This window comes from Zalophus californianus, chromosome 4 (assembly GCF_009762305.2).
Source record: "Zalophus californianus isolate mZalCal1 chromosome 4, mZalCal1.pri.v2, whole genome shotgun sequence".
In the NCBI taxonomy this organism is placed as follows: Eukaryota; Metazoa; Chordata; class Mammalia; order Carnivora; family Otariidae; genus Zalophus; species Zalophus californianus.
The window spans coordinates 74,422,128-74,449,927 of record NC_045598.1 but is presented as its reverse complement, the minus strand read 5'-3'; the positions used below and the strand labels follow the sequence as shown (position 1 = coordinate 74,449,927).

The 27,800-nt window shown below is 33.4% G+C and overlaps 1 protein-coding gene across 1 annotated transcript in view; it reads right to left on the bottom strand.

The window, feature by feature from the left end:
• Nucleotides 1-2,648: 2,648 nt before the first annotated feature.
• PKN2 (protein kinase N2) overlaps nt 2,649-27,800 on the bottom strand; it is a 137,785-nt gene continuing 112,633 nt past the window's right edge. The window contains exons 12-22 of the mRNA XM_027608178.2: nt 27,639-27,765; nt 27,023-27,153; nt 26,863-26,938; nt 26,693-26,784; nt 20,296-20,472; nt 16,203-16,265; nt 14,939-15,015; nt 9,367-9,509; nt 5,558-5,665; nt 5,270-5,350; nt 2,649-5,184 (exon numbers count right to left, since the gene is read on the bottom strand). Of these exons, the coding sequence (XP_027463979.1) occupies nt 4,981-5,184; nt 5,270-5,350; nt 5,558-5,665; nt 9,367-9,509; nt 14,939-15,015; nt 16,203-16,265; nt 20,296-20,472; nt 26,693-26,784; nt 26,863-26,938; nt 27,023-27,153; nt 27,639-27,765 (1,279 nt within the window). The 3' untranslated portion in view covers nt 2,649-4,980. The remainder of the gene's footprint in view (nt 5,185-5,269; nt 5,351-5,557; nt 5,666-9,366; nt 9,510-14,938; nt 15,016-16,202; nt 16,266-20,295; nt 20,473-26,692; nt 26,785-26,862; nt 26,939-27,022; nt 27,154-27,638; nt 27,766-27,800) is intronic.

Genomic DNA, 27,800 nt, shown 5'->3' with positions numbered 1-27,800 from the left:
CTGTGTATTTTTCCTCATACTTTTACTTTCAGCTTCTCTATATACTTATATTTTAGATGTATCTTTTTGTCAATGTTATCAAGCTAGGTTTTCTTTTTAAAATTGATTACCTTACTTTTAACTAGTGAGTTTGTTCCATTTACATTTATTGTGATTATTGGTATATGTGAATTTATTTCTACTATTTTATCTCTTGGTTTGAAATTTATATGCACTATATTCTTTTCATGAATATCCCAGACATTTCATGATGTACATTTAACTAAAGTTAATACCTTGACAACCCAACAATACAACAGAATACTTCAGCTCTGATTTTCCCTATCTCAACTGTCTTACTACTGTTGTCTGGAATTTGTTGACTTAAAGCAAACAAGTCATCTGTTCAATTGAGTTGTTTATTTTAATTTACCTAAGTGTTTACCATTTTCTCACAGCCTTTTCGGGTCTTAGATCATCATTCTGGGATCACTTTCCTTCTTGAAGCACTTCCTTTACAGTAGGACCCTCAAGAGTAAACCCTCCTTTAAAAAATATTTTCATTTGCTCTTAAACTAATTTCACTTTCTACACAACTCCAAGCTGACATTTTGTTTTCCAATGCTCTGAAGAGAATATTCTACTACTTTCACTGTTAATATTGAGAAGTCAGCTTTTAGGTCTTTCTTTTATAGACAAGTTAGTCCTTTCTCTCTAGGTAGTTTCAAGAGGTTGTCTTGGTGGTCTACAGTTTCACTACAATGGTTCTATGCATACATTTATTTATATTTATCCTTTACAGAGAATATTCTGGTTCCTGGATATTTTTTAATCTCTGGTGAATTTGCAGCCCATTATCTCTGCAAATACTGTCTCTCTTCCATTCTGTCTTCTCAGGTCTCAACTCCATTTTCCTTATCTCTTAACCTTCTTTTCATATTTTCCATCTCCTTATCTTATCTATTTGGGATTAATTTTTCAGATATATTGTTCAGTTCTTCAGTTCTCTCTTCACTGTCTCATCTGCTGTTAACCAACACTGTTTCAAATTTGATCAATTACATTTTTCATTATTGGATTTAAAAATGTTAATTTCCTTAAAATTTCACTTTACTTGTTTATCCTGGTAGTTTTAGGTATATAAACATTTTATACATAGCTATTTTATATTTTGTATCTGAGAATTCATATATTTGCAATTTTTTGAAGGGGATGTCTAAATTTGCTACTTTGTTAGTGCTCATTCAAGTTAGTTTGCTGTCTCTCATGTGTTTGGTGATCTTCAGCAGTGTATTACTTGATCTTAATTTGTGGAAGTCCTATGTTCCCATTCTGGAGAAGCTTTCTTCAAAAAGCATTTGATTTTACTGGTAGAAAAACAGTGACTTGCAAACTGAAACTTGAGCTCCTCTCAAGGACTTTAACAGAAAACGTTAAATTCTACTGCTATTGCAAGGTTTGTTATTCTTATTAATGGTGTTGCTATAGTAAATCCATCCTTGGCAAACTCACTTCTTCTGAATGCCTTCATTTTCAAAGCTAGTTCCTTGCCATTCTGGCTCTTACCCTCTTCTCCAACTTCCTACTTCTCTGGCCTACTCTGTGGACTCAGCTTCCAAACCCAACTTCTGAGTGCTCATTTTTGTGATTGAGCATTTAATTCTTAGGTGCTAAAGCCCCAGCTTATCCAGATTCATGCTCAAGTGTGTCTGTTTTGGGGTGAGGGACTGCCACACACCACTCTTACCTTTAATGAGACCAGCAGTGCCTCAAATTATGTGTCTTATTGGAGGTCTTAGGAACTTAGTCATGATACTAGAAGTGGAAATAATGCAAGATTTCTGACACTTACAAGTTATTTAAAAACTTACCTCTATTTATACATGTATATATTTATAGATGTATGTTTATAAATACAGATATTTATATACATATAAGGCCAGTATCTCAGAGATACATTAGATTTCAAAAGATAACTGGAAGGTAAACAAGATTTCTAATTAAGATTATGATCCATGAATTGGTATTTGTTCCTTTGGGTTTCTCATACTCACCCTCAGTTGCTTTGGGAAGATCAACAATACCTGTAAAAATTCTGTTAAGATTTGAATCTATAATGCAGCTTTCACCTAGTCAACATATAATGACAATTTCCACTGTGACCTCAGTTTGTGTTATAGGGATAGCATGGATCATTTTATATTCCTAAAATATTCCATTTGCAATATTTGAATAAGATGACTATACAATGACTAGCATTCTGTTTTTGGAAAGGTCAGGTCCTAAAATAAAGTTAACCTCAAACAAGAGAATGCTACACATATTACTGGTGCTTGCATTTTAATGCACACTGTTTTTCATTTATTAAGACTTTGATTTTTTTTCATCTTTATATCCTCAGTATATAGCACACAGAAGGCATCCTATTAATATCCACTGAATAAAAGATGCCATTGATATTACTGAGGTAGAATGCAAACCTTTCCCATTACTTCCAGTGAAGTGGACAATTTGCTCTGAATCAGATTTTGCCCTACCAGGACAAAAAGCACTTGCAAGAAAGCTAAGCAAAGTTAGTCTTTGAGATCTTGAATATAGTAGAGCTAATACATATTTTGACCAACAGGAAGCTTCCAAAGGGAAATAATACTTAAAACCAAAGTTACAAATTATAATCTATTTAAACTTTAATTTGTGCATTTGTGGTAACTTATGACTGCAAAACACTTTTTTCTTAGAATGACATAAAGGCACATTTCATTTGAATGCATAGTGTACCATTCTAAAATATACTAATAATCTCCTTACAAAGTGCTTGAGCAGTCACTTACACATACAGTAATAGCAAAATATATTTACACTCTATAGAGTTTAAAATTTTAAAATCTAAAATATATATATATATTTAAAACTACAGAAAATATTAGTGCTTTCTTCAGCTTAATTGTGTGATATACCCTGCCCTCTAATTTTTTTTAGTGATTGACTTCAATTAAAAAAAAATTTCTGTACACTGTGTAGTTACAAAATGCTATGTCAGTTTTTAATGCTAAAAGCCTATTTTAGACATTGCTTTCTATGCATATTTGAGAACCAGAAATGGTGAGCAGACTGTACCTCAAAAGTATTTAGTGTTTTTTTCATGTTAATACTGTGTAAATTAAAGCCAGACAATTAAGCTAAGATCCTCTACTGTCCTTTAACAAGGAAGTTAACTGGCATTTTAAAATAACTTTAGAACATATTGCTCCCTGTTTCTATAAGATTTTTTCCCCAAAGAATCCTGGGTAATAATTAATTTGGAAGGAAATATGAATTATCTCTGAACAATTTTAATTGTCCTCAGAGTACACAAAAACATGTCAACACACCCTAGCATGGCTGAAATATTTATAAACTTTCTATAAATCAATGTGCTTTTATGTTTCTCATAGAATTTAAATTTGAACAATTTTTAAGACATGAGATCATTGTGATTAAATGGTTAATTCAGTACGGTTAACAACTTGCTATTCCTGAGATATGATGACCCTAACATGCTCATCACAGAATCAAGGATGTTATTATTGAATTAAGGAAAAACAGTGAAGTCATAGACTAGGAGGAAAAGAATGCAAAAACTAACAACAACAACAAAAAAACCAAAAAACTCCAGGCAAGTGGAAGAGTCATGGCTTGCCAAAAGACTTTCCTATAAGAGCATTAAAAAAGCCACAAATGGATCCTCTGGAAAGTTGTAAAAAGCATTTGATCAAATTATTTTTGAGACTTTTGAGGTACAGCTTTAGTGTTATCATAGTTTTTATAAAATATAGACTGTTTTATCAAAAATATTTATACATTCTGTTACAATATATTGCTTTTGCCCTCAGTAACTGCCAATATAAAATCTGGATCCAGTGGCCTAGAATGTACAAATGCACTTAACGTAAATGCTGGAGTTTGAGGTGTCTGCTTGGCCACTGTACAAAAGTGATGAAGTGGTGAAATTAAATAATAAACCTACAACACAGAATACATTACAACTTGCACATATACATGTTCACAGCATGTATACAATGATAATCCCTATGTTTTAACAGATATAGTTCCCTTCTACAGTAGACACAAGAACAAGATGAACTGGGTTGATAAATGTACAATGAATATCAAAAAAGGAGTAATTAGTTCACTGATTTTGGAAGAAGGTATGATTGAACGTATCAAGTGTCTAGACTTTGGGAATGCATACAGGTAATACAGTATCTTGGTTCAGGCTAATAAGAAGTCCTCATTCTTAAAATTTTAAGTAAATGCTGATGTTTAGTTGTTCTTGTTTGTTTCAGCATGGTTTAATAAACAAAAACCTGTTTGGCAAGTAGCTCTGCTGGAAAGCTATGAGGCTTGTTACATGGTTGGTAAAGATAAGGTGATAAAAATTTTCTCCTAATAAATATAGAAAATTTATAAAACAAGATATCAATTCGTTTTTTTTAAAAGCCAAGAAATGTGCACAAACCACATTTTTTTGATATTACAGTAATTTCAGTAAAAAAAAATAAGAGCATTTGCCTTATTCAAACAGAATTACTATGTGTAAATAGTAATAGCATCCCAAGCCCTTTTGTTCTTTTTGTAAAATAATAGCTAAAAATGAAGTGAAATGATTAATCTTCCTTCCACTTAAGGCATAGCTAGGGACTGTGGAAGAGTGGTTTTTTTTTTTCCTTTTTTTAAAAAATAGACTACTGATCCAAAAGTATTCATTTGTGATAGGTTTTCATGGCCGATGTTCACTCCACTTAAACTCCATGAAACTGTTTCCAGTGCTCAGATTTACATTGAAAATACATTAAGAAGCCACTTTCAAGAAGGTTTTAGAATAGTACTTTTAAAGAAATCTTCATGTGTTTAAACAAAAAACTCAGAAGCTACTGGTGGCACAGAGAGCAAATGAAGGGTTGCTATTGTTAAGAGGTCTTCTTGTGAGTCAGTTTGCTTGGTTTCACAGTGTCTAGGAACTTAACACCAATCAGCAATGTAGTCAAAATCTCTGAACATTTCTTGCTCCTCTTCTGAAAGTATCCTTGGTTCTCGAGGTGGAGTCAGAATAGGTGCTTCTGAGGTAAATTCATCATCAAAATTGCTAACATCTTCTCGTCCTCTAATGGTAGGTACAAATGGCGGCTTGACTTTTTTGTCCATGAGAGCACTCCAATCAATTAGCTGGATTACAAAATATAAAATGACCAGTTTAGTTTCCTACACCTAATTGCTAGTTTCACAAAAAATTTTAAACTTTCACACTTACCCGGAAAAATGGGTGCTTTTTTACATCCTCTGCATCTTTCTCACCAGCTCCAAGGCGCCGCTCAGGATTTCTTCTTAATAGCTAACACAACATAAAATATAAAAGTTAAAATAAAACCAGTGACTTCACTGATAAAGGTTCTCATAACCTGCAAAGATTTAGATGTTCTTTTGGTATGTGTTTGTCTAAACCATGCAACATCTATGAAGTGAAAAACAACTTCTAAAATCCTGAGAAATGTCCTTCAATGTAAGAAATTTAAGTAGTATATAAATCATTAATTCTTACCCTTCTCATAATTGATATGGCTTCTGTAGATAAGAACCTTGGATACCTTACTTCATCATTTACAATACTGTCAAAAACCTCCTCTTCATCATCACCAGGAAAGGGAGACTAGAAGAAATATCTTCGAGTAAGTCAAAATGAATTTCAGTACTGTAAAATCTTATCACCTATCCAAAGTACAACCAAGAACCAGGTAGTGAAGAAAACAAACCAAACTACCAAAAGACCAAAAAAACAAGGACTACAAGAAGCCACAAAAGATACACAATAAAACTATTACCCAGATGATACACCATATACTCTCATTGAAATCTTCTTCAACTTTATTTCCCAGACCTCAATAACAAATTTGGTTATATTATATAACATCATTTTTAATTTAATTTAATTCCATTCCATTTTATTTTATTCATTATTCATTTATCTGGCCGGAAAGTCAATATTTTGAGTGCCTACTAGATACTGAAAAATATTTAGATAATCGACATGTTCCTCAAGAAGCTCAATCTTGTGGAAAGACAGAAGGAAATGGGTAAATATGGTAATAAGTGTAGCCAGAGCAGCACAGAGTTTGTGGGAATACATCTGACATAGATGTGCTTTGAATTTCAGGCAAGAGAAAATTAATCAGCAAAATACAATGAGAGATCTGCAGGTATAATGACTAAGAAGCAGCTGCCAACAAAATTAAACTCAAAAGCAAACATTTCTAGGCATTTTTAATTTAAGCTCTATATACAACCAGTCTTAGGGCATTTCAGTAGCAGAGTATTAAAATTGTTGTTCATAATGATACTAATAAAAAAAGTAGTGAAATTACATCCAGTGTAACAATTTGATGCACAAAGGGATAAACTCAACCATGTTGAAATGTGGCTATGAAATAAGACTTATTATCTCACAATTTGAGATGACTTAGATTTGACTGCTTGCTTCCTGTAAAGTTATTAATGAATAACTGCCAGTGAGAAAGCAGTACTAATGGAAAAAGAAGGATCTTTGACCTGAGGAATATATGAAAATGAATTTAGAACCCAACTTCCTAAAGCTGAGCTGCCAATCTTATTGCTCATATCTAAGGAAATTTCAAACTTTTCAGTTATCAAAACCTTAGTTTGGAGGCGCCTGGGTGGCTCAGTCATTAAGCGTCTGCCTTCGGCTCAAGTCATGATCCCAGAGTTCCGGGATCAAGTTCCATGTCAGGCTCCCTGCTCAGCAGGAAGCCTGCTTCTCCCTCTCCCACTCCCCCTGCTTGTGTTCCTGCTCTCCTTATCTCTCTCTGTCAAATAAATAAATAAAATCTTAAAAAAAAAAAAAAACCTTAGTTTATTGGCTCACTCAAAATAGATAAATCAAATAGATAAATGAAATATATACTATGTGGGATAATATAATTTCTTTCTGGGATTGAGACAGCAGCAAATGAGAGGAAAATTCTATTTCACAAGGATTCTCAATCAGAATTTTAAGTGGTAATCCAAAGCACTTTTGTCTATTTGATGAGTCAATTTTGAATTTAAAAAATGTCACTCTACAAATCCCTGAATAGCGAAGATATACCCACATATTCATTAAGATGTTAAAGTTCTTTGTTTCTGCTAACAGAACTAAAAATAGAATGCTAACAAATGTGTCTAAAGTAGATATAAAAAGAATTCAATGGTCTTTTCAGATGTCAAGAGTCCAACTCCAGTATCTAAGTTTACTTTAAATTTCTCTGATACTTTCATTATCATTTGGCACTAGGAAAGGGGACCTAGTACCTAGTTAATTTATTCCTGGAGTCTTTCCAGTCCTCAAAACCCATACTAACACAAATACAAATCTCAAAAACAAATTTGAAAGTGCATGATATACCCAGTGAGTTTTCAATTATTTGCAATAATAGAGAAATTAAACATAAACTTTAGCCAAACCTCATTTTATCACAGTTAAAAGTTACTGCTAAAATTTTACCAATGCTATAAAATTATAAAGTATATTGATGTTTTAAGTTTAGTTCTTTTCCCAACTATCATGCATAAGGTGCTAAAGAGAAAGGATAATGCAATAAAAAATTGTGAAGGAAGAGCTGGATCTCTTGTCTTTTATATCCTAGTAATTAGGAGGTTAATCAATTAGAAGCTCTTTTAAAAAATACAGAACAAGAGCTTCCTCATTTGTTCAATGCCAAATTTTCCAGTCACTTTAGGATAAGAGGAGGTAGAACTGACTGGCTCTTAATTCTGTAGTATTCTGTAATAAATTCATACTTTTGCCCGTCAGCTCTAATATGGGGAATACATTTTAAGCAAGCATGTAATTTTTGGTAACGTAACTACATCTCATACAAAAATGAATGCAACATTTAAAGAATCAAAGCAACAAAAATGTTAAAAAGAAAAAAAAAGTGGGGGGGAGTTCAAGTATGCCAGAGCTTATGGAAACAATTATTATGGGTACTTCTGGCATTCTTAGAAAGCAAACACCACTGTGGATTAGGGATAAAATATACCTTTCCATCCTAAAACACTGTGTAACAGCTTTTCGAGATAGAGGTCAAAATTTTCAGATCTGGATCACTGGTCTTAAGAACAGAAATAAGTTTGGGTGGATGCCATACCCTAAGGTAGCAAAACATAATGGTTTAGAGAGGTTGTGAAGCCACAGAGCCAGAGTTAAAAATCCCAGCTCCACCACATGAGAGCTCTGTGACTTTAAGCATGTTAGCCTCTTTGTGTCTCCATTTATATACCTTAAAATAGGCATAAGACTAGTATTGAGCTCATTAAAGGTTGCTGAAAAACTAAATGAGCTAGTATCTATAAAGCCAATAAGACAGTACCTAGCACATGGTAAACATTTTAATTAGCGATTTCTTTTCCTCCTTTTCTAAGTGTCCACTCCAACTTGACATACCAAAGGGGCTGTCTTTTGGAAAGACTAAAATCCTTTGTTTGGAACAAGTGTCATTAAATGACAATACAGAGTAAAACTTTAGAAATTTCTGACATTCAATAATTTGGTCAATCATTTATTCAGCTACTAATTTATTCACACCTAGAATGTACAAGAAGATTGTTGGTGCTGGGAAAACTGCAAAGTAATGAACCAAGCTTTTTTTTTCTTTTTGCATCCCAAGATCACCAAGCCCCTCTAAGCGGTTTTCAATTACTTGTCTAAATATTTACCCTTTCCCAATTCCACTCTAATTTATCATTTCCAATAATTTATAACAAAATAGATTAACCAATTATTGTTGCTTTATTTATTAGATATAACTCACCATTTCCTAAGTGGTAACAATTTCTATGTAAAATGAAGCTATCCCCAGAAATTAATTTTTTTCAGCTAGAGAGAGCAAGGGAGTGCATGCACACACAAGTTGGGAGTGGGGGTGGGGAGGGGGAGAATCTTAAGCTGACTCCACACTGAGCGTGGAGCCGGATGCAGAACTCGATCTCATGACCCTAAGATCATGACCTAAGCTGAAACCAAGAGTCAAACACTTAACTGACTGAGCCACCCAGGCGCCCCCCAGAAATTTAAGTTAATCTGAAGAAAAGAGGAGGGGGAAAAATGTTAATCTTTTAATTCTACGATACCCTTTCTGAAGGTAATATTTATTTTGACCAATGTATAGCTGACTTTTTGTTATAGATATAGAGTACAAGACAGTAGAATCATAGGCAATTATTAATATATTATAAATATGTATAAAACTTAAGTCCCACTTATGCAGGAGACATATTAAGTCATTTATAAATGACATCTTTTGATCTTTCAATCATCTTTCCTCATTTCTCTTTCATCTATTTTATAGTGCTTACCTCACCAACGAGCATTTCATATATAAGAACTCCAAGTCCCCACCAATCTACAGCCCTTGTATAGGATGTTTCTGTTAATACTTCTGGGGCAAGAAATTCAGGAGTGCCACAAAATGTGCTTGTTCTATCTCCATATCCCATTCCTGAAAAGGTAAAATTTAAGTGTTTGTTAGCAAAGAAAAAATCTAGGTGATAGATAAAACATTAGACGATATCCTTAGGAAGCAAAATTAAAATTCCACATTTGTATATGGTGACCAAACCTAAGATATACCAGACTTCTAAAGAAAATGTTAAGGACTAGTATAGAGAAAACTGTGCAATAGTAACTCTATTTAATTAATGTGTAAAGATAAATAAAATTTTTATACTTCATTTTATTTACTTATTTTCTCTTTCTTGTCATTACAAGTGATGCTAAGAAGTTACAACAAAAAACTGATTCTGAGCTTCAATTTCTATCATCTTCCAAAATCAATCTTTCAAATATTTTATTTGGTTCATTACAAAAATAATATTAAGTATAGTATAGAAAATACCAAAAAGCAAACCCTTGGATAATCCAGAGTTAGCCACCAAAACAATCTTGAAAAAGAAAAACAAAACTGGAGGTATCACAAGTCTAGATTTTAAGTTATACTACAAGGCTATAGTAATCAAAACATTATGGTACTGGCACAAAAACAGACACATAGATCTATGGAACAGGACAGAAAGCCCCAGAAATAAACCCACAATTATATGGTCAATTAATCTTCAACAAAAGAGGCAAGAATATGCAATGGGAAAAAGAAAGTCTCTTCAACAAATAGTGCTGGGAAAACTAGACAGCTACATGCAAAAGAATGAAACTGGACTACTTTCTTATACCATACAAAAAATAAACTCAAAATGGATTAAAGACCTAAATATGAGACCTGAAACCATAAAAATCCTAGAAAAGAGCACAGGCAGTAACTTCTCTGATATTGGCCATAGCAATATCTTTCTAAATAGGTCTCCTGAGACAAGGGAAATAAAAGCAAAAGTAAACTATTGGGACTACATTAAAATAAAAACTTCTACACAGTGAAGAAACAATCAACTAAATGTAAGGACAATGGGAGAAGATAATCTGCAAATGGCATATGTGATAAAGGATTAGCATCCAAAATATATAAGTATCCCAAATATATATATAAATATATATATTTATATATATAAATATATATAAAGAACTGATACAACTCAACACCCCAAAAAACAAATAATCCACTGAAAAAATGGGCAGAAGACATGAATAGACAGTTCTCCAAAGAAGATATACAGATGACCAACAGACACATGAAAAGATGTTCAACATCACTCATCATCAGGAAAATGCAAATCGAAACCACAATGAGAAATCACACCAGTCTGAATGGTTAAAACCAAAAACACAAGAAACAAATGTTGGTGAGGATGTGAAGAGAAAGGAGCCCTTGTGTTACTGCTGGTGGGAATGCAAACTGGTGCAGCCACTGTGGAAAACAGTATGGAAGTTCCTCCATAATGGAGGTTCCTCAAAAATTTACCCACTACTGGGTATTTACCCAAAGAATACAAAAACACTTAGCACTTAACACTCACACAATTTGAAAGGATATATGCACCCCTATGTTTATTTAAAATAGCCAAAATATGGAAGTAGCCCAAGTGCCCATTGATAGATGAGTGGATAAAGAACATGTGGTGTGTATATATATACACAATGCAATATTTAGCCATAAAAAGGAATGAAATCCTCCCAAAGAAGATATGGTATATATATATATATATACACACACACACATACACACACACACACACACACACAGGAATATTATTCAGCTATAAAAAGGAATGAAATCTTGCCATTTGGAACAATACAGATGGAGCTAGAGAGTATAATGCTAAGTGAAATAAGTCAAAGAAAGACAAATACCATATCATTTCACTCATGTGGAATTTAAGAAACAAACAAAGGAAAAAAACAGACAAATCAAGAAACAGACTCTTCACTATAGAGAACAAACTGATGGTTACCAGAGGGGAGGTGGGTTGGGGGATGGGTGAAATAGGAGATTAAGGAGTACGCTTATCATGATGAACACTGAGTAATGTACAGAATGGTTGATTCTATTATACTGTACATCTGAAACGAATGTAACATCATATATTAACTATATTGGAATCGAAATAAAAAAACAGTAAAATACAAAAGTTAACTAAATGTGTCATAGAGATACGGTATTAATCTTTTAGTTAACTAGTTCTCAAATTTATGTTCCTCATAATTTTATTTTTCATAATTCAGTAATATATTTCAAATATACATTGTACATATTGAAGATAATGTCTCAATATATTCTAAAGTGTTAAAAAGCTCCTTACAAAGCATATTAAGAATGAATTTGAAAGAAAAATTCTCAATTCTAAATTTTAAAAGGTATAATGACTGAAACTCTCAAACGAATTTGTGAGTCTAGGAACCAAGACATGAAGAGCATAATTAAATACATTAGCACATAAAGGTGGAGAAATTTTGTTTTTGCAAAATTTCGTCAACGTTGTCACACCAGTTTCTTTTTCTTCAATAAACATTATTTTAAAGAAAGCTGATACAGTATCTATATATTCTACAAAAGCCTTTTATTTTTATTTTTTAAAAAGATTTTATTTATTTATTCGACAGAGAGAGAGAGAGAGACAACGAGAGAGGGAACACAAGCAGGGGGAGTGGGAGAGGGAGAAGCAGGCTTCCCGATGAGCAGGGAGCCCGATGCGGGGCTCGAGCCCATGACCTGAGCTGAAGGCAGATGCTTAATGACTGAGCCACCCAGGCGTCCCTACAAAAGCCTTTTAAATGACTTGGCCAAGATTAAGAAAACTTTAGTTAAGAAAGATAGAAATAGAACTAATGTTTCTTGACCTTTTATGATGCTTTGATCACAACTAGAGTATATTACAAATGCCATACTTTTAGGATAAAACTACTCTAATTTTTTGCTTTCTTTTGTTTATAGTAGTAGTATTATAAAATCTGTGACATTTTAATGTAATATATATGTCAATTACAGTAATTTAGTTATCATATCTAATTCATTCTGATAAATTTTCTTATCCTGGTATTTTTAAAGAAAGGTGAAAATACCCCCAATTAGCTGGGACTTCAATTGGTAAAACTCCAAGGAAGGAGTTAACATCAAGCTCTGGAGTCATAAAAATCTGGGTTTAAACTCCTGCTTTGCCACGTGTTAGCTGTGAGAAGCTTAGAAAAGTTGTCTAACCTCCAAGGCTAGTTTCCTCATCTATGGATTAATACTACTATCTACCTTCACAAGACTGTTACAATTTAAAGGAGATCATGCCTATGAAGCATTTAGTAAAGTGCTTGGCATATAGTAAATGCTCAAAAATTGTTAGCTATTATTATTATAATGTATTACACATTTTTATGATAATGAAGAAAAACATGTTTCCTAAGTCTGGTTATTCAATATATATTTGTACTTGTTAAGTTCTAGGCATCCACGCCAAATGGTACAAACATAAAAATGAAAGATACAGTTCTTGTCTTTAAGGTGCTTACAGGAAACTGGAAGAAAGCAGATATATATTGATACTTTTTTTTTGAGAGAGAGAGAGAGAGTGGGGGAGGGGCAGAGGGAGAAGGAGAAAGAATCTTAAGCAGGCTCCACGCTCAATGCAGAGCCCAACATGAGGCTCGATCTCACACACCTGAGATCATGATCTGAGCCTAAGTCAAGAGTTGGGGATGCTGAATCAACTGAGCCACCCCATATACTGATAATTTTATAATGATATAGTAAGAGCAAGATATTACGGAAACACTGAAGAGGGGCTCCTACAGTTGGCTTGGGAGGTGGGATAAGAGGAGAGGAGCCTCAGGTAACTTTTCTGGGGAGGCAACACCTGAGTTGAGTTTGAAGGATGAGCAAACATTAATTAGCAAATAGAGTTGGGATGGATGATACTGGTGGATGGACATAGACTGTCAACACTTCATTGCTGCTGAAGCAGAAAGTACGAGGCAGAGAGCAGCAAGACAGCTGACTGGAGAGGTAAGACAGGCAGACCAGGAAGGGCACTGTGTACCACATCTTAGCCACTGAAGGGTTTTTTAGCAGGGGTGTACCATGGTCAGATTTGTATTTACATGGGCCCTTTTAGCATTTTGGCAACTACATGGCAGGTAGATTTGAAAGAGAAAAACAATCTAGAGAGGAAAGGTGAAGAGGCTATTAGTTTTGTCAAAACAAGATGATAGTTGGCAGTAGTGGAGGGGAAACGAACAATTTAAGAAATATTAAGAAGGTAGATGTCAGCACAATTTGGTCATTAACTTGATGTGAAAAAGTGAAGAAAACAGAGTCCAGGATAGTAACACATTTTCAAGTTGGGAGATTGAGAAGATTGTGGCACCATCAACTACAAACTAGGTATTTGAAGAAAAGAAACTATTTTTGTTTGTATAGCATTGGAGGTATCTATTGGCCATTCAAAGCTGTTAAGTAGATAGTTGAATATTTATGTTAGGAAAGGAATAGTAGATCTGGGAATCATTAGCATATTGCTTGTAGTTAAAAATAAGCAGTGAAGAGCAATGGGCTAAGGACAAAAGTGTTTACATCAACAGTGTTCAATACAGGGAAGTCCAATAAGAGAAAAAAATATTATCGGATTCAGATTAAGAGGTTGGTGGGTATTGATGGAGATATATTTACAAAGTTCACTCATTCACTCGTCCAACTACTTATATTAATCGGACATTCACAGAATACTTACGATGTGCCAAGCACTGTATTATACATGTGCTATGGAAACAAAGCCGAATAAGAAACAAGAAGCTACCCAGTGTAGAAGGGGGACACAGACAATGTTCATTACAATGCAGTGTATTAAATGTCAAGATGAGAATAACCTATTTACTGTATGTTAGACACTAGGCCACATATCTCCAATTCTCAAAATACTCTTAAACAAGAGGAATTACAGACTCATTGAGGTTCGAAGTAACTCATCCAAAAACATAGCAAATAAGTGGCAAAGCCAGGATTCAAACCTAGGGCTGTCTGGTGCCTACGCCTTCAGTCTTTACACTTTTGCCACCTCGGATTCATATTCCCTTTTATTTATTTATTTTTGAACATATAGAAAGGATTCTGAGCTACATGCGTATTTTCTTCCTATTTAAAAATGTTTTAAGTTTTAAGAAGCTGAGGAGAAGTTATTAGGCCTATGTAATGTACTCTGCACAGTCCCAGCAAAGTAAAAAATTTGGTGCTTAACCAATGTTTTCTCAGAGTAGTGACAGAATTATTAATCATACAAAGAAGATCTTAGGTTTTATATTATGATTTCTGAAAACCTAACCTTATTCATATCCACAGAATTTTTAATAATGTGATAATCAGGTTATGTGAACAGTCTGTAACGTCTTAATAAAGATTAAAGTCAGAAATGCATTTTGCTCTCTATAGACAAACTTGAAACTACCAAGTACAAAGGAATAGTAATCCATTAGAAAAGGAACTTTAAAATATCCAATTACCTTCTTTGCAAAGACCAAAATCAGCAATTTTCACAAAGCCCTCTGTATCTAGCAATAAGTTATCCAATTTCAAATCTCTGTTCAGGATAAAAAAAAAATGCAAAATGAAAAAAAATCAATAAAATCAGATAATGTAGGATAAAAATCATTTCATTTCAATAGGAGCTGTACTTTTTCTTTACTAAAAGTGAGTTTTCCAAGTTATGATTTGAGATTTAAATATTCTATTACAAATGTTCACTCTTCTTTCTTTTGGCAGCTTTATTACTCTACATAATATAGTTTCTAAATAATTTTTGCCCTGTTCTATAGAAAAGAATATATTTTAAAAAGGAATGTTTTATCTACTCAAATATGTATTTTAAAGCATGGAAGGAGTTCAAGTATTTTTAACTCTGGTTCTATTAATTTGTTATTTGTGATAAATCTGACTTGGACTAAGTTTAAAGTTTGCCTACACACCACTCAATAAGAAAAAACTGTCAAGCTCACAGTATAAATAAAGTACTAAGAGTGTAGGTTTAACCTGCTAAGAGAATAATGTAAAATAAGGAGAAAGCTATCTATCCATGCTAACTGATTAAAAATTAAGTTAAAAATATTTTATCCTTTGAGTAAAATCAGACCATGAGAAAACACTTACCCTGGAAATACTGTTAGAAGTTTGAATAAACTGATGCTTTTAGTCTTCTAGTTCTCACTGGCCTTCCTGAATTTGTCTAGTCTAGAGCAATGCTATTCAAAGTGTAGTCCACTGCTTGGCTGCTGGGCTATTAACTATTTTGTTACCGGTCTGAAACTTGATAAGGAGCTTATACTAGTACATTCATCAGCTATGTTACCAGGTAGTGTTTAGTTGAGAGCAACACTTAAGGAAGTAGGGTGATGTTTTATACTCTGGCACAAGCTACTGATTTTATCATGAACAAATTCTGAGTAGTATTGGTCTATCAAAGTTTTCTGCAGTGGATCAGCTGAACATAAAATATGCACCAGAATGAATATTGTTGGTGAATTCTGTTATCATAGGCCAACTCATAATTTGACTATTTTAATTAGGTAACGGGCAGAAGAAGAACAAAGAGTTTCATCATATAATTACTGTGTTAACTATTTCTTTTAAAGAACTGGAGCTTAATATTTTTAGAGGTCACTTATCATTTGAACAAGAAAATTAAAAAGCTGGTTAGACACAAAATATCTTTCTTATTTTTAATTCAAATTCACACCAAAAGCCATTAGAAAGTATCAAAACTTTACTCACCTATAAACAATTTTGTGTTCATGTAAGTACTGCAACCCAAGAACTACACATGCAGCATAGAATCTGTTTGAAGAAATAAATCAGAAGTTTAATAAATTCCACTGCTCTTGAATCCCAGTTTATACTTTTATGCTTCAAAGTAGAATTCTGTAGTTAACTAATTTCACAAATATTTATTTAGTCCTTACTATGTGCCAGACACAGTAAGACATGTGCTAAATATCAGGGGTAAAATTAAAAAGTAAGAAAAATACAATTTCTACAATGGAAGCCATTAACTTTGCCTGCAGGTGGTGTCACTAAAGTCCTTAGAGTACACATCTGATCTGGAGAAATTACAATTTACCTTAAGGGCAGAAGGACCGTGTGAAAGGTATAGAACTCTCATGGGGGAAATACAGGGCATTCATTCCCTTAGAGGGAAAGCAATAGAGGTGAAAAAGGTGTAAATTTGACAACCAGTAACAAGTTTTTGTGGCTAAAGTAAGAATGGGGAAGAAGTGGGAGACAAGACTGAAAACACAGCCCGGGGTCAAGTTGTGAAGGACCCTGAATATCATATTATGGATACTGAAATTTCTTTTTTTAGCAGTAGAGAATCAGGCCATTTAAATCAGAGCAGAATGATCATATTTATGTGAGAAAGATTTTTCGGGAGAGTAGTGTGAAGGCTGGAGTAGAAGTAGGTAGATATCTAGAGGGAAACCAAATAGGTAAGGTTGTTATGGTATGGTAGTACAGATGGAAGACCATGAGAACCTCCCATGTAGGGGCAACACAGAGGAGGAGATGGATTCAAGAGAAACTTTAAAATTAGCACAAGATTTAGTGTCTCCCTAGCAGCAGAGGATGAAGGAGAGGGAAAAACTTAAGATAACTCTCGAGCTTTCCTTCTTAGTGTAGAATGATAGGTAAAGAGAGAAGTAGCCAAAGTTTTGTGGGGAAAATGAGGTTAGCTTTAGACATGTTGAATCTGAATTGCCTTGGGGCAGGTAAAGAAATTGCATAAATGGGTTTGGATCTTAGGAAAACTTGAGCCCAGCTAGAAATATTAACTCTTGAGGAATAGGACCATGTTGGTCTTTTGCAGTGTTTATCCTAAATGTTTAGCACAATGCCTGACACATGGCAGGCTTACTAAATGAGAAGGTAGGTAATAAATGAACTAATTTAAAAAAGCAGATCTGTCTTCAGTGTGGAATAGCTTACAAGGAAAAACTTAGGAGGGTCAGTTCTTAATTGTGCAAGTAATACATTATCTACTTTCTCTGTAACGTACACATAATATCCCTGGGTCCCAAAGCACAGTATTTCATTCATCCATCTATCCATCTCACCCCAATGACACTACCATCTATAGCGATAATTACTCTTGTTAGTTTGGTGAATGTTGTTCAAATTTTTAGAATACACTTCATGCACAGGTAGATAATTTAGCTATGTTTTATGTTTACTTATTTTTACAAAAAATGGGACCATAATTTGGGAGAATTTAAAAATGCAAATATTTAGAAATATTTGGTTACACATTAGATCTTGTATAATTATTTGCTGAAAGTTTAAAGAATTTAGCTGAAGTCCATTAAACAGACGCGATTCTAAAATTGCTTAAGGTAGTTATTTTTATATATTAAGTTTTTAGGAAACTTATTTTAGTGACAAAACATATCAACTATAAAAATATCTTGATTTCTTTTTTCATTTTTTGTAAACAAATTGCCCTAATGATACTCAACAAATAATGGGGATATTGTTTAAAATATATATTTCATTGAAGCTTACTATACTATGTATCAGGTACTATGTGGGATATTTTTACTTTTAACATTAAAAATTTAATATTAAACTTCAAATCAAGCCTTTAAATCTTTTACAGAAACAGAAAATGAAGCTCTCAAAGAGAGTAACTAATTTGTCTAATGGTGCAAAGCTAGGAGACAAATTATTTTTGATGCCACCGTCTTGGTCAGTAACAATTCACTGATCACCTAGTATGTGCCAGCTACACTTCTAGGTATTTCCACTAATACACAGAATAGACACCATCCTCCCTTTTAGTGATGGAAGCAGGTAATAAAAACATAAAAAATAAAGAGATGGTTTCAGGTAGAAATAAAGTGCTATGGAAATAATAAAATAGAAAAAGACTGATCTGATTTGGGCATTAGTAATGTAGTGGTATTTTAGATAGGGTACTCAGGAAAGGATTTCAAAGAAATACCATTTGAGGTGAGATCTATCTAATCTAATGGGGTCTTATCAAAGGGAGGTACTTCAGATTTGAAGTACTACAAGGTAGCATTTTATTCTTGTATTTCATTGGCTTAACAGTTTCATTTGTATATGCCTTGTATTCTCAGCAAAATAAAAGTTCCTTAAGGCAGAACTGGATTTTAAATTTCTTTAAAAAAGGCCAGAGCATAGCAAAACAAAATCAAATTCCTATGTGCAGTTAGCACAGGCTAGGCATAGTCTAGATGCTCTGCTTTTAACCCTTAAATATTCAGGGAAAGCCTTCTACTTTCTGGCTTTTTTCTCCGTTTTGAAAGCATCACTAACCACCAGAACTAACCCCTCTATTTCTTCATCTGAAACTTGAAGGTATGAGAGGACTTCTATTTACTCTATATACTTCTAATTGTCATGATCAGAACCAAATAAAGGAGGGAAAGTGAAAATGCTGCACAAATTTCAGTTGTCAGAATACAGACAGTAAAGGTTTACTACTGGTTTATGATTTTTATGATTTGGGATGTTTTGAAAGTAGGTTGATCAGACCTGATAATTTGGATGTTGCATGTGAGGGAAAAAAAAGGATCAAGAATGACTCCCTCAAAAAAACCCAAAAAACAAAAAACAAAACGATTCCCTCAAATCAAGAAACAGACTCTTAACTATAGAGAACACACTGATGGTTACCAGAGGGCAGGTGGTTGGAAGGATGGGTTAAATAGGTGATGGGGATTAAGGAGAGCACCTTTGATGAGCACCAGGTGATGAGGTGATGCATGGAATTACTGAATCACTATATTGTACACCTGAAGCTAATATAACACTGTATGTTATAATTGCAATTACTAATTGCAATTAAAATAAAGCCTTAAAAAAATGATTCCCTATGTTTTGCCTTGAACTACTCGTGCTGCCATTTATTAAGAAGGGGAAGATTAGAAGAGTAGCAGGCCTGGGAGTGGTGGGTAAGGTTGGGGGGAAATGGGAAAAATCAGGAATTCAGTTTGCAAAGAGAAATACTTATTAGTCATACAAAGGGAAGTCAAGTTGGTGCTCAATGTTATTGGAGTTGGAAGTTTAGGCAAGAAGTCAGGGCTGGAGATATAAAGTTGGTAAACATTGGCATACAGAGTGTGGCTACTCAGAGCACTTTCCGAGGTTCAAATCCTAGCTCCACTACTTGAAAAGCTATAAAACTGGGATAACAGTAGGGAGAAAATATATATACATGTATTTTTAATCTCATGTATTTCCTATTACTTTTATGCATTTGAAAAAGCAAAAACTTACAAAAAGAGAGTGAAAAGTTTGCTTTTTACACCTTTCGATGGAGGCAATATGCATACAAGTTTCTTTTATGTCCTTTCAGAGATATTGTAAGCACATGCAAACAAATATTTAATTTATATTCTTTTAACTTATTACCCTTTAAAATGCAAATATAAATATTTTATACAAATACACGATAGAGACTCCTTTATACTTTCTTTTTTCATTTAACAATATACTTTGAGCATAGTTAGTATTTAAAGCCATGGTTTTAAAAAAATAAAATAAAGCCATGATTCTAGATGGCATTCCCTAGGAAGAAAATAGAAAAAAAAGCAATTTTACTAAAATGAACCTAAACTGTGTATCTAAATTATCAAGTATGATTTAGGGTAATCTATAAATTTTTCAACATGTACAACAGAGTAAAATACATTTATATATGGCAAAAAGGTAAGTAAGGTGAGTTTTCATATTCTTTGCAGAAACTTTCCATTCATGGAAAGAAAAAAAAAGTTCAGAGAGCTTTCTTCCTTCCTAGCAAGAAACCTGTCATGAAGAAAACTCAGAGAAATGTCTAAAGCATACTCACACAGCTCTTGGTTCAGAAAAGACATCAGTATGAATGTGCATCATTAGGTCCCCACCGGCAGCATACTCCATTACAAAGCAAACATGCTCTTTGGTTTGGAAACATGCAAAAAGGTTCACCAAAAAGGGATGTCTTACACTATTCACAGTTTCAAAAATTCTTTTTTCACACATCAGGCTGTAAGAGAAAACATTTAAAAATAAAAAGAGTTCCAGTTGGAAGTAACATTCTCTAAAAAATTACTGAACTCTAAAATAAGCAAAGTTCTTACCTATTATAACTTTAAAACCATAAAATATGTCTTAGTTTTACTTTAAAAAATTTGGTCTATTTGATATATATAACTATAATTGAAATATATCAATGAAAACTAAAATATTAGCATGACATAAAGATCAAAGTTCACATTTATAGTATCAGAGTAGCAACTACAGGGCTAGTGGTCATAGTTAAAGAAATCTTACTTAAGGGTAAACTGTGAACATTTATCAGGAATTGGTGAGAATTTAACAACCTAAAGAATAATTTTTAAAAAAATTTTAAGATTTATTTTATAGAGAGGGAGAGAAAGAGAGCGTGCCTGCGTGGTCGGGGAGGAGCAGAGGGAGAGGGAGAGGAGCAGACTCCCCTCTGAGCAGGGAGCCCATGGGGTTCAATCCCAGGACCCTGAGATCATGACCTGAGCCGAAATCAAGAGTGGGACGCTCAACTGAGCCACCCAAGCACCCCAAGAATAATTTAAAAAATATAAAATTTGTGATGAAGGTAATTTCAAGGACAGTATTTATAATTCATAAGCTATAGTATTCAAATATTTTTTCATATAAAATACGAAGTTGAAAGGTAATGATATGCTGCATAAAACTTTAATTTCGAAGGCTGACTGGAAAATAGACTACACAGAGAATTCTATTAACATGCTTTAAGAAAGTTCCTTGAGAATGATCTAATTTGTAAAAATCTATAGTGATCACAGGTTTTGCCTTTGTAGCAGCTCGTGACTCTTACAAGCTGCTACAAAGAACAGTGGTCAACCTTACAGACTCTGGAACATTAATTTTACCTAAATAGCAAAAAATACCATTCTTTCTTTCCTTGAAAATATTTAGTAATCAACTTGACTTTAAAACTCAAAGTAGAAGAAAACCAGGTCACATATTATTTTTTTTTAAAAGATTTTATTTATTTATTTGAGAGAGAGAGTAGGTGAGCGAGCGAGTGAGCAGGGGGAGCAGAGGGAGAGGGAGAGCGAGAGAATCCCAAACAGACTTTGAGCTGAGTATGGAGACCAACTCGGGGCGGGATCTCATGACCCTCAGACCATGACCTGACCAGAAACCAAGAGTTGGATGTTTAACCAACTGAGCTACCCAGGCGCCCATCAAATATTATTCAACTACAAGTTGGAATTAACATATTGTAAACAACTGATCAAAATAAAGATATTAATATACATTTTATTAACAATTAGATTATGTCTCTAATATAAAATAGGCACTTTATTGACATTAATGTTTGTTTAAAAGCATTAACAATGCCTTTATTTTTAAAATTAAAAGATTGCTTAGATTTTTGTTATTGTTAATTTCAAAATGCCAAAAAATGCTAATGTTAGAGGGAGGTAGATCCATTCTTCTTTCTTTTGGGTCTTTTAAGGAGTTATTTTTTAAAAAGGTAATTTTAAAGATAAAGTATTTATTTGGGTATCCAGACTACATTGCTATGACTCAAAAAAAAATTTAAGTAGAATTTTAAAAACATTTAAGAGCAAGACAAAACCAGAGAGGGAGGGAAACAAACTGTAAGAGAGTCTCAATCATAGGAAACAAACTGAGGGTTGCTGGAGGCAAGGGAGGTCAGGGGATGGGGTAACTGGGTGATATACATTAAGGAGGGCACTTATATAATACTGGGTTTTATTTAAGACTGATCAATCACTGACCTCTACCTCTGAAACCAAGTATACATTATATGTTAATTAACTGCATTTAAATAAATAAAAAAAACCATACCTGTTGTGTAGAAGGAACATGGACTTTTTAATGCTATGTTAATATAGTTGTCTTCTGGATTAACTAAAACATCTGTTCAGTTTTAAATACTGACAGTAAATGCAGCTATTATGGAATAGTGTTTAAACTCCACTTAACAAGGTCATACTCTAGACAAACTCTTACCCTCTCTCTGATTTCACACAATCTGTTTATGATTTTATACGTACTCAGAAATAGAAAGTCCCAGTGTAATTGTTTTAAAACTAGGGTTATGTCTACATATATTTGGCAAGGTTTCTAAGTGTTATTACAAAGTAAGTGATTATCTGAAATAAATTCAAAAGAAGACTTTAAAAAAGCTAATAGCTTTGATTTTCATCACCTCTTAAGTATATGGGAAAATAATGTCCAATTGGGTAAGACTGATTAAGATGGCTTCTAGAACAATGGATTTATGAAATAAATCTAAATTTTGAGTACTGTAGATAAAATATTTAGACAAAAACAAAATGACAAGATGTTTAGGCTCAAGTAGATAACAAACACTGTCTCTTCATTGTCTATATAGTTTATATTTATGGGTGAATTACTAATTTATTATGGGTGAATCACTAATTCTCATGGATGGGTATTAGGTTAGACCTGTGTTGAACATGTAAATGATGTAAAAGATTGAGAATCACTGATCAGAATGCCTCCTAAATGGCTTTAATGCCATTCCCAGGAAGGCTTTGATGAGGACTAGTAATACTGATGAGGAATGGATAGATGTCTCAGACTCTTAGGTAAAGGTGGCAGGTTCTTTATAGACCAAAATTGTCATAATAATCTCAAGCATTTCACAGCACACCAAAAAGCTACTCTGTAAGAGTCTAACTTTTCCCAACCTTACCTAAATTGTATATTCCCCTTAAAAGTTCATGGAACAATCCAACCTTATTCAAAAACTTCAAATTTTATTCATTCTGTCCAGAACATATCCCTCTAATTGTCATTTAACTTCTCTCCATATTCCCAAGCATCTTCCATGTGCCAAAGAATAGCACAAATCCACTCTCTTACAAGGTCTTACCTAAATCCATCCGCATACCATGATGTTCCCCTTTCTTTGAGCTCCTACTGTCTGTACTATTTATTTTAAACTCAAACATATCTAGGCTTTTATTTACATAACTAATGTACTTATATCTTATTTCCCTAAGCGACTAATTCCATCCTAACATTTTTTGTGCACTTCCTTCAGAGTTCAGTACATCAATAGACAGTCTAGAAACTTAAAAACTTGTATAAATAGCTACTTTGGTCAGTGGAAAACAACACTGTAATAAGACTAAGGTCTTAGGGTTGAATCATATTCACACATATTTTATATGTACAGGTTTTTAAATATAAATAAATGTATATTTATTTATACATAAAATAAGCATTTATTTATTTATTTGAGAGAGAGAGAGAGAGAGAGAGAGAGAGAGAGAGAAAACATGACTGGGAGGAGAGGTAGGGGGAGAGGGAAAAGTAGACTCCCTGCTGAGTGTGGAGCCAGATTCTGGACTCAATTACATGACCCTGAGATCATGACCTGAGCCAAATTCAGACACTTAACTGACTGAGCCATCCAGGCGCCCCAGTGTATACTTACAATATCTGATTAGCTGTGCTTTTGTTCTATGACTGCAAAAGTATACTTCCAACCAATATAATTCCAGTAATATTCTGTTGTCTTGAAATATAAACTGGTAAGAAAAGGAAGCTGAATGAGGAGGGACTACAGGGACATAAATTTAACATTCTTACTCAGGACTGGGCATAGATAGGACAGAGAATTTTCTACTAATGGTAGGTGGAGAATGCAATCTTTGTAAATGAATCACATTTGGAGTTCATAATTTTCATTTCAAAAAGACATTGATTTGGAATTTTCTATGATCTGTTAAAAAAAAAAAAAAAAGCAGTTTTCTAAGTAAAATAATAAAATCCAGACTAGAGAAAGAAAACTTAGAAAGGAAAACTGTCACTAAGTATTTTGGAAACATCTATTCAAAAAACAAAAAAAACAAAAAAAACCCCAGTAATATGCAATAACATCAAATTCTATGGATCTATTAAAAGGATGAACTAGGGATATAAAGCAATCTGCTTATTAGTTTGTTTACTATTCAGAATTTCAAGTTATAAATATGTATTACTTTTCAAAATATGTTCATCTAATTTTCTATTCTTTTCTTGCTTTCCTCTAATTGCTCCTTTTTGCTGCCTTCCTCAAATTCCTTCTAACACTGAGTTTTACTTCTCCAGATTTTCTATTTCTGTTTTTGTACGAGTTCTACTGAAGATTATTTTACTTCGTTATTGAATATGTGGATTTATAACTGAAGTTAGTAAGGATCACTCATCAACTTTTCACCAAGACTGGATTAATTTTCAGTAGGGGTAATAGCCTTAGGCTCTGGCTAAAGCTCCATCCTCTAATCTGGACATTCTTCCTTAATAGTAGTATTGTTATTCTGTCTAGATTTAATTAGAAAGTGTTCTTCTATAAAGACTTGGCTCAAAGTAGTAGTAACCAGGTAGCAGGAAGCTATATAAACCACCAAGATTAAGAGAAGTAGTACCAGTTTACTATTATTTTTGGAAAACAATGAATTTACCATTCACAGATCTGGAATAAAGCAAATATTCTTCCATAAAATAAAAATATTTGGCCCTAGTTATTACTGCAGTTATAAAAAGACTGACAGTGTGATTAAAAGTTTGCTTTAACCAACTACTTCAGTAAAATAAAAATACAGTTCTAAACATATCCTATGGTGCACAGAATATTATATTAATATTCAGCAAAATCCTGAGTAGTTTTATATATCAAGAAAGAGTTTATTTTGATGTAATTGAGGGATATGGAAAACAGGTAAAAAATAAATAGGCAAATCCAAAAGGAGTTTTTTTTTTTTTTTTTTTTTACATAAAGGAAAACTTCATTTTCAAGATCTATCCTAATTCTAAGAACTTCCCAGGGTGGCTGGGTGGCACAGTTGGTTGAGTGACCGACTCTTGATTTTAGCCCAAGTCATGATCTCAGGGTTGTGAGACTGAACCCCAAGATGGGCTTCTTGTGGGGCTCAAGGCTCAGAGTGGAGTCTGCTTGAGTTTCTCTCCCTTTGCCCCTCCCCAGCCTGAGTGCACGCACTCTCAATCTCTCAAATAAATAAATAAATCATAAAAAGAAAGAACTTTCCATATCATGGGGAAAAATCATGAAAAGTAGCAATTTGGGGTGTGCGTGTGTGTGTATAGCACTTAATACAATTCGTTAAAGAAAGCATTATCAAAAAATATGTTTTAAAAATTTGTGAGTTAACTGAGGTTCAAAGATGTTCAGTGAATTACCCTGGGGTCAAATCATTAATTAAGAAGGAACAACCAGGAATAGAGAAGCCAGTCTTTTCACTCATAGTCCTGGCTCTTTTCAATATAGGCCTGTCTTCTATTAATATCAACTGATGCTTCCAAGTGGTTTAAAACAAATACTGCTTATACATATCAAATGAAAGTCTCTTTCTGTAATAAATATGCCACTTGTTATACAATAATTTTGTATTTAATCACCCTATTAAGACAGTCTTTTTAAAGCATATTCTCTAACCTAATTATAATATTGTCCCCCGAGTCCGTGCATTTTAAAAATTGGATATAAAGATGTATCCATATCAATTTACATTTATTAAACCCAGACAGGAAAGATGGTCTGGTTAGGGATGCCTGGGTGGCTCAGTTGGTCAAGTGTCTGCCTTTGGCTCAGGTCATGATCCCGAGGTCCTGGGATCGAGGGAGCCTGCTTCTTCCTCTCCCTCTGCCTCCCGCTCCCCCTGCTTGTGTTCTCTCTGTCTCTGTGTGTCAAATAAATAAATAAAAATCTTTAATTTAAAAAAGAAAAAAAAGATGTTCTGGTTATAAAATACCATTTTCAGAAAAATGAAAGAAAAAATAGATACAGGTGCATATTAAAAAGCAGAATATATTAACCACTCAGTTAAGTGCAGATTACCTGTAACTGACATTCTATTACTTCTGTAATATGAAATGGGAAATAGTCTCATCCAACTACAGATGAGTAACAGTTCCTGTTCCATATAAACACTTTACCATCTCCAAGTATAAAAAACTTAACAGACTTAATTTAAACATTTCATCATCTTTCCTTGGTACCCACTAACCAGTGTCATAAGGAGAAGCTGGCTAGAAAGAAAAACAATAATTAATGCCTACCTTATATCAAGTATAGATACATTAGTTTTTTCACATATTATGGAAATGGAAAGTCTTCCTGTTGCAATATATATATCAATTTTCATGATCTTAAGTTAAAACTTCAGAAAAATAAACAATTTCATTAAAAAAAAACTAACCTGTCTACTTCATCTCGGGCCACAATGTCTCCTTTCTTTAAGGCTTTTATAGCAAACATCTCATTTGTGTGTTTATATTCAGCCAAAAGCACCTGAAATGAGATTAAAATAAGTATTTTCTATTTGAGTCATTACTTTTGTACTCATTCCAAGAAAACTTAAAAGATTACCTTTCCAAAATGTCCTCTACCCAAGACAGCACAACATCTGAAGTCTTGTAGATTAAACTGAAACATCGGTTGAGATCTGAAAACAGTATGTCAATTAAAAATAAGGCAAAAGTATGGGTCCAAACATGTAGTAGCAAAGCTGTGTATATATATTCTTTACCTTCTATTCTCAAGTTCTCGAATACCACTGTATCCTAGGCCTGGTTGAGGAGTATCAGGCTCATATTCAGATGGAGATTTCGGAAGTATGCTATTTCTGTCATTCTCAATATCAAAGACAGTTTCTGAATCCTATAAAATATTAAATACTCATTAAATCATAGAAACATTGAGAAAACAACTTATTTGTTAAAGTTTAAAAATGTCAAGAGTCCATATAAATATTAGCAAGAAAAGTAAAATTCAGAAAATGGACATTCTTACAGTTATTAATTCTATTATTACACTTATTTTAAAAATTTGAAAAATGAACACATTATCATCTTCAATGCATATCCAGAAATCATGTTAACCAAGTTAAGATGAAGAGTGTTTGAAGCAATATATCATCTAATAGCAACCATGCTCCTATGCTCCTTTTACCTTCAGCAGCCTATTCCATCTGTACTGGCCCACGAGCTTCCAGAGGTTTTATGTTTACTCACAAGAAACATAACACAGTTCACATAAGCAATTTAAATTAATTGATATGTACATCTCATTCATTATGATGTATGATGCTTTTATCAGTAATTCATTTGGTGAAAAGGAATTATACAAGATTTAAAATGCCTTGCCTGTCCTGGTGTATCCGAATCTCTTAATTTAGCAGATTCATCTATTTCTCCAAGGGAAGAATCACGTGGTGGGGCCGGAGGAGGTTCATGTTCAAGATCAAAGTCCAATTTGGTTACTGTAGAATCACTTATAGAAGATAAAGTAATTCACCAAAAACAGTA